General features: G+C 35.5%; 1 protein-coding gene across 1 annotated transcript in view; it reads right to left on the reverse strand.

Annotated features, from left to right (window-relative positions):
- IFT57 (intraflagellar transport 57) overlaps positions 1-8639 on the reverse strand; it is a 67001-nt gene that overhangs the window by 30984 nt on the left and 27378 nt on the right. Inside the window, exon 6 of the mRNA XM_006759564.2 lies at positions 1425-1547. Within this exon, the coding sequence (XP_006759627.1) occupies positions 1425-1547 (123 nt within the window). The remainder of the gene's footprint in view (positions 1-1424; positions 1548-8639) is intronic.

Genomic DNA, 8639 nt, shown 5'->3' on the forward strand with positions numbered 1-8639 from the left:
CACTCTTTCTATTCAGTTACTTCTATTATGTAGAAATCAATAACAGTGTTTACTTAAAAAACCTATTACGCTCTAAATGAGATGTTTGATTTCAAGAGTTTACTTAGCTTGAAAGTAAACAAATTAAACTTGTTCCTTGTGGGATTAAGGTGTACTTGAGAGTTCCCAACCACACAATTATTTTAACATGTCATTCTAACTAGATCCACAATAACAGTGGTTTTTAATTTTATGAAGAGACTTTGTTATGACAAAATGAGAGAATCAGAAATGGGCTTTTTAGGTAAAAAATACATTTTTGCAAATTATAACTTTCAGCAGAGATCTAATCAGTGAAGAAATTCTTATTAATGTGTATTATAGGTAAGAGATATATAAAAAAATAATTCACCCCCAGTGCAGTCAAATAATACCTGTCCTCCATAATGACTGAATAAATATAGGGTAAACAGGCTATGGGACTTGCCCACTTATTTTAGATAAAGTTTTTGTTCCACAGCTGTTCACAGTCTGGTTATACCTCTGCCATCCATCCTTATCCTGTTCTAAGATTGCTCTAGTATTCCAGTCTGCTTTTTACTTTCTCTAGGATACAGTTCCACAAGCCCAAACCCAGTCAGTCTAAGAATGAATTAACTTCCAGGGCACCCTGAAAACTGCAATCTTTGTAGGTTTCTACTTTGGGGGTAGGCACAGGACCTCATTTTCAGAGTGACACCCTTCCCTAGAATCTTACCGCATAATGCTGGGACTCGTCTCCAGCCTCCAACTTCTTTCATTTCATTACCTAGATGTCTCTCTAGGCCCTTTTGTAAATATTACTATACTATTGTACAACTGAGAATAGTATTGTCTAGTCAGCTATTAGCTTGTTCTGAAGTTGTTACTTATAAATTGTAGGTAAAAAAGGAAGCAGAAACTTCATTAAATGGGCCAGTTCATCTGGCTTAATACCCATATTTTACTAGTATTTCATATGATTTTTCGATTATTTCAATATTTAACTTGTAATTACATACAATTAATAGAAAATGTAAGGCAGCTTCTAGGATGTCTTCTATTTTGTCTTTCAATAGAGTTCTTAATGATCTTCTAACTCTATTCAGTTGGTATATAGTCATGAAATCTCAATTTCATTCACTATTCACATAAATAAAATTGGATTACAAAAAAACATATATCAAAATATATTGAGAAAATAACTTTCAATCCCAGGGAAACATGATGTTTTCCAAATCATTTTAAAGACCTATTACACTATTTTTTATTCATTCAATGACAATTTATTAAATCTTTAATAAGACAAAACACTGGAAACTGAACCCTAACACCTTTCTTAAATCTCTGTTAGTATGGGAGTACTCTTGACCCTGAAGTTGCCTTATAAAATTCTATTTGAACAAAATGTGTTCTCTCTTCTATACCTTATTGTCGGTCCTAATCGTGACTTTCAGTTGTGGTAGTACACGTTCCACTTCTAGACTCCATTCTGCAGCATCTGTTGTAGATTCTAAAATATCTTCTTGTTTGGCAGACTCGTTCAAATCCTAAGAAAAGAAAGATATCACAAGATTGAGAGTTTATAAAAAGAAGTGGTAAAATTTTGAGGCATTTTAGCAGAACTACACAATTTATATCAAGCATGGGTAGTGTTAAAATTACAGTGACAGAAGAAATTCTTTTCTGTCCTAATCTTTGTTGAAAGAAAATAATGCACCAACTTGGTAGAATAGCAAAATTAAATATTTCTTAAAAGACGCAAATATATGATTCAATTATTTTTACAAAAGACAATGTTTTTGAGATATCAGAGTGAACTCAATGGGAAAAAATTTCAAATGGACAAGCCGTGCAAATATGTTAATTGGTAACAGTAGAGGAGATACAAACACTTTTGGTCAGAAAACACTGTCTTACTGACAACACCAAATCTGAAAGACAAAAAAGATAAGATCCCAGAGGCAAAGGGCTTATCATTTATAGACTTTGGATTCAGAATTAAAGTAATATTCTGGTTAGGTCAAACTATAATGTAGCTTACAAATGTGATTTAATACAGACCTATTTGACTCAAATAGGGTGGGGCCATATTTCTGCACTTGGTTTCTGCTGCTGAGTAAGAAAATAAATTCATGCCTGCTTTTGAATAAAAAAGAAAATCATTCTCCCCCCTTCCCCATTTTCTCAGCCCTTCAAATTTCAGCACCTAGTGTGTAGAAATCTGAAAAAGTAAAAAATATATAAATTAATGATTTAAAGATAAAGCCTAATGCATTAGTTTTGGTAGCAAGTTATCCATTTAAGCTCCCTTGATAAATTACAAGAAAATGTAAGGAAAAATATGAAAACCTATTAATATAGAAGAAAAGAAACCCAAGAGACGTAAGCAGCCAAATACAGTGTATAAAACTTACATAGATTCTAATTTTAACAAGCAATCTGTAAAAAGACGTTGTTGAGACAATCAGAGAAATTTTAATGTGGAAGAATATTAGACAATATTAAGGAACTATTAATTTTATAGATATGATAATGTCATGGTGGTCGTTTTTCAAAAGGCCTTATAAACTAGAAATAAATGCTGAAATATTCCAGGTGCATTGACAAGATGTCTGAAATTTACTTTAAAATTATGGGGTAAATAAAGGAGGGGGTGCTTTAGAGGAAGCACAATAGACAAAATGTTAGCCATTGAAACTGGGTAATGTTGCATAGGAGTCATTATCATATGCTCTCTAATTTGGTATATGTTTGAAATATACCATAATACAAAATTTAAAAATAAAAGGCTATATATACTATATCAATAACCTCATGGTGAAATTACATTCCCAATGTTAATTTATGTCACTAATACACTTCTCAAATGAAAGCTCATTAGACAAATCTTTCTAATCTGGTCTAAAACTAAGTCCAAGAATAAACTTATATTGGAATTTGTATTTTAGTGGGAGCCTGAGGTCTTCAGGGGCTTTGAACTCATTCCCAATTGAGTGTCCAGGGCACTGCTGACACAAGAAAGCCTCTCTCTCCTAGCTCAGATTAACAGGTTCTAAATAGACTCAGAGCCTTCAAAGGGACATATATTACTTTTAGTTCAAAAATTCAGGGAACTTACAGTTCTAACCACACAATTAAAAGATGGATAACTAATATATGCTTTTACATTTTACACTATGTTGTCTGAATTCATTGTTATTCTATTTAAACAACCAGAAGAATAAAAAAGAAAAGATTTAAGAAAAGTAGAATGTGGAAACTCTAAATAAAAAATGTTCAATATTCTATTGTACACATTTCAGTGCTCCTTTAAGTACAGAAACATTGTATTATTTTGAGTACTTATTAGAATGCTATGTGTGTCTCTATATAAATTGAATCCAGGGTAGCATAAGAGCACCACAGCTGGGAAGGGGTGGCAGTATTCACTAAGTAGACATGTGTGAAGTTATATGAGAATATAGTGATGGCCGAAGAGGAGATGCTGGGTCTCCCAGTTGAAACGTAAAGCCATGGCAAAAGGTCTTAGTCATGTTAACTCCACATTGACACCCTTGAGCATGCATATATTTTGAGGAGCCAGGTAATTGCAACTTAATGGCACATCCCACTACTTGTTCCTGGCTCTAGGAAGCCGAATTTTCACTGGCTCATTTTCTATAGCAAACAGGGTAGATTTATGGGGATAGGGGTGGGAGGGTGTATGGACTGCTAGTGGTATGTAAGTCTGACATTTGGTGCAGGTGTGTGGTATATATACAGGTTTGCTCCTGCTAGGATTATGGACCCCCATATCTCAATCCAACAGAGCCAGGCTAAGCCAAAGGGGCATATCCTCTGAGCAGCAGGTTTGTATGATTCTTAACAGAATGTAGATATTCTAGACCAGCCATGAGCAAACTACGGCCCGCGGGCCTGATCCGGCCCGTTTGAAATGAATAAAACTAAAAAAAAAAAAAAAGACTGTACCCTTTTATGTAATGATGTTTACTTTGACTTTATATTAGTTCACACAAACACTCCATCCATGCTTTTGTTCCGGCCCTCTGGTCCAGTTTAAGAAACCATTGTGGCCCTCGAGTCAAAAAGTTTGCCCACCCCTGTTCTAGAAACTGATTTAAAAATAAGTTTTATCTGCCCTGGCTGGTGTGGCTCAGTTGTTTGGGCATCGTCCCATGCACTGAAAGGTTGTTGGTTCAATTTCCAGACTGGGTACATGCCCAGGTTTTAGGCTTGATCCCCCGTAAGGGGTTACAGGGGCAGCCAATCTACAGTATGTTCTGCTCTCACATTGATGTTTCTCTCTCTCCCTCTTCCTTCTTCTCTAAAAATTGATAGCAGGTCTTAAAAAAACAGAAAAGAAAAAACAGGTTTGATGTATGGAGCCACTCTTTGGGTAAATTGAAGTTGGTTATTACTGATTAAATCCCCTGAGCCAATGCTTCCAACCCCATGCCCTCATTCCCACCTCTCCTTCTTTCATTCCTTACAGGAAGGTGAAGTCCAGAATCCCCAAACTAGGCCAGAGAGGGTACCCACCCACATTCTCACTTTCTTAAGGCCTAAACATAGAATTGTTAAAGTTGGCATAACATACTCAAAAATTTTACCCAAGGAAGGGCACATTTCCCTAATTTTCACAAATGCAAATGGGTTAGCAGTGACCCTGTATGAATCCGACTTATAATCTAAGAGTAGGATACATGGAGATCAAACACTCCATTAAGATATCCCTATGTATAAGTTGTTTCTATATGGTGCCTTTTAGTAAGTCACATTTACCCTTTTTAGCTTATTATCTGGTCCCTTAAGCAATGATTTGCTACCTCCTATTCCCAATGTTCTAAAATGTTTTGATGTAGGAGTTTTCTTCACTCCTAGGCCAGTTAACACACTGAGGGAAATAGCCCAGTTACTAAGTGAAGAAAAGTCAAAAAGAGAACATTAAGCTTGATGGAGCAGCATTAACTGATTCAAACTATATAGCCTCTTTCTACTTCCATGTTACACATCTATTTCATAACCTCATTCCTCACTCAAAATTTCCTAGTGCCTGATAAGTGGATACATTAACTGAGCAAGCCCTACACACAAAGTACAAATCATTTTAAAGCTATATAGCATGCCTTGGTTATAATACATACTTTGGGAAAACCTTTCCTTTCCAATTGTTTCCCCATTTAACAAATGGTATTTTATGTGAAGCTATTAGTAAAAGAGAAACAAACTGCTGTTTCCATTTAATCAAAATTTTATATCATCATGACACAGTTCCTCTCTGAAACAACATTAACTAAGATAAAGAATAGCTCTGGGGAAATTGCGTTTTCCAGTTAATGCTGCTGAAGAAACAATTAGAAGCTCAATAATACACAGGCTATCTAGAAGTCTCATTTATAATTAATTAATTTACCAATAAGCCATTTGTTAAGCTCCCATAACATGCAAGGTGAGAATCCAGGCACTGTGCTCAGTGTGGAAAGATAAAAGGATTTAATCCAGGCCTGCATAGAGTTTACAGCCTATTAGGAAGAGTCTGAGACTGGGGGTAAAAATTGGTCCTAAGAAAAAGAACTTGATGAGAACTGACTCTAATACCACCAAAGGAAGAATTAAAGACAACAGTGTAAACCATCCCATAACAACCCTGGACTGCAATAACGGGGCATGTTCAAGAATCAGGCATGCAGTGTTACTGGCCTGCTCAGAATCCTTTCCAGTAAGTAATCTCCTCTTTTCTCAGGTAATATTAATGGGATGATTAAGCATCTAAAGAAATACTATGTTCTCTCTGTGTGTATGCATATATAAATTAAAGTATTTCCAAAACTTGTCTAATTATGAATACCCTACAACACTTTCCTTGATCACTGATTGAGAAACACCGTGTTAGAAAAGGGAATATATATGGCTGCAAGGGCAAACCCAAGAGTGAAGCTCAAGGCTCATGCATTCTTGAGAAGACATTTCCTTGGAAATGAAGATCCCAAATTGGAAGTTACAGAGAAATCACAAATTCAGGTGGGAGCCTGGCCAGTAGAATCTAGATCACAAGGGCCAGGATAGAAACAGAATTCACAGACTTCCAGGTGAAAATGGGAGATGAAGGGAGGGCCAGAAGATCACAGCACTAAACTAGTAGTGAAGCAAGAGCAAGTGGAGATGCTTGAGTCTTCAATTACCAAGCCCATCCCTATCTCTTAGGAGGATGAGGCACCACTGTCAGACTGGATACTGGATATGACTGATCCCAGACTAAATGATAACATAGAGCCACAACGTTTTGCATTCTTGTCTGTTTTTAAAGTATTCCAATAGCTTCTCTTGTTATCAAAATGCCAAGGGATCACCTTTGGATATTTCCTTGATTGCCTAGAGTAGCTCTTCCTCCTCCTAAACAGCTGTGGGTTTGGAAACGTAATATCCAGGATTGTGAGAATTTAGGTAAGGTAAGAATACAGGGGGAGAGGGCAGAAAGTGAGGGCTTGACAAGTTGGGACTCTTCACAGAAATTTTAAAAAATGGAAGTGGTTATATATACTTATTTTGGTTGCTCAGAGGCTTTTTTTTTTTTTTGCATTCTTCCTAATTTTATGCTTTGTTAAAGATAGCCAAGAAGCTAAGAAGTAAATATAGTATATATGGTATTACCATAAATTAAACAGGATTTCTCCTAAGGGTATCTAGTGTCCCTCTTTCTTTAGCATACTATAAAATAAAGAGTTAATATGCTAATTAGACCTAACAGCAGAATGACCGTCTGGACAACCTTCCAGACGAAGTGAGGGCCAGCTGAGGCTACAAGGGCCCCTTGAATGAATTTTGTGCACCGGGCCTCTAGTCTATCAATAAAAGAAAATCTAGATAAGCCAGATAGAGGGATAAACCACAGTTCTTTCAATCAATAAGAGTGTTCCCTCAAAATCCCATGATTTTAACAAATCATAGTTAAGGCAGAGAGTGAACTCCTTTCACGTCCCTCCAAGTTAATTCTTCTTCATGATTAAAGCAGCATAACTCATGAGTGTGATTCACTATTATCTTTCCAAATTAGGTTTTTTATGATTTAATAACATTACTAAGAAAAATGTTTAATACCATGAAAAAAGTATATTCACATTTGTTCTGAATAACTAAATTAAACCCTGGCTATGATCTATCAAAAGAAATAGATGATAGCTTCTGTCTGTGAATATATGAAGTTCATAAATGTCTTTTAAGTTCAATTTTAAGGCTATAAAAAAACTTGACTTATAATGTGAACTAATATTTGAATAAATTATGCTCCTATAAATAAAAATAAAAATAAAACTCCCCAAATTCACACAAAATCAATTTAATTTTCCATTAAGAAATCTGAAATTATTTTTGAATGAGAATTTAACTTCCAATATAATTTCTCTTTAATTTATCAAACACCAACCTTTGCTACTACTTTAGTTACTTTAATGTACACTCATTGGTAAGGTGAAATCATCTCTGAATTTTTACTTTTCTCAAAACAAAACCAAAATAAAGTATCCTAAAAAGTATGTATGGAGAAACTACTATAGACATTATCTTGGTTTTGTAGATTATGCAAAATAATTTAATTATTTAACGCCTTAATTTCTATAAAATTTGTTTTCTTTGAAATGGCAACTTCATGGATATACCAATGCCCAAATGCCTTTCGGCTCAAGTAATATACCTTCTGAAAGGGACATAAAAGTCCAACTAACTGTCAAGATTAAATATGTAGTCCCAAGACGCAAGGAAGAAGAAATTAAGTTGAATTGAGAATCACCACAGGATGGTGTAAATGGTAGGAGGATGGTTCCATCTCTGCTCAAATCCCACTTCCATCACTTATTAGCTATTAGTCAAGTTATTTAACCTTTCTAAATCTCAGGGTTCTTGTCTGTAAAATGGGGATGATACTAGTACCCTCCTCACTGGAAGGGCTGATATGTTGATTAAGGTAGATGATGCATGTAAAAGGCTTGCACAGTACATAATACAGAGCAAACCCCCAATATATTAAAGCAGTTATTCTTATTATTTATATGCCAAGCATGGGATTTACTTTCACATATGGGTAAGGTGGCCAATAATAACACCATGAATCAGGGGAGTCTTATACCCATTTTTGCAAATGAGTAAAGTGAGGTAAAGAGCAGTTAGGGAATTTTCCCAATGTCACATCATTAGTGTCAGGGAGTAGGCTATGTTACCAGAGAGCACAGATGCTGAAACATCTTCTATATGCCTATCAATCCTTTGCCATATAGGTTACAACTATGTTCCCCTGGTTTATCTCTTATCATTTACTTTACGGTGTTCCCCACCCCAACACACCCCTCTATATATAAGGTTTTAATTTTTATGTAATTCAGATTTACCAGTAGTTTTCTTTCATGGTTTTTGATTTTCTTGCCATGCTTCATCATGCCCATTTCAACTCATGAATATAACACTTCATCATTTTTTCTTTTTTTTTTAAATATATTTTATTGATTTCTTACAGAGAGGAAGGGAGAGAGATAGAGAGTTAGAAACATCGATGATAGAGAAACATCGATCAGCTGCCTCCTGCACACTCCCCACTGGGGATGTGCCCGCAACCCATGTACATGCCCTTGACCGGAATCGAACCTGGG

Source organism: Myotis davidii, unplaced genomic scaffold (genome assembly GCF_000327345.1).
Source record: "Myotis davidii unplaced genomic scaffold, ASM32734v1 scaffold16, whole genome shotgun sequence".
Lineage (NCBI taxonomy): Eukaryota > Metazoa > Chordata > Mammalia > Chiroptera > Vespertilionidae > Myotis > Myotis davidii.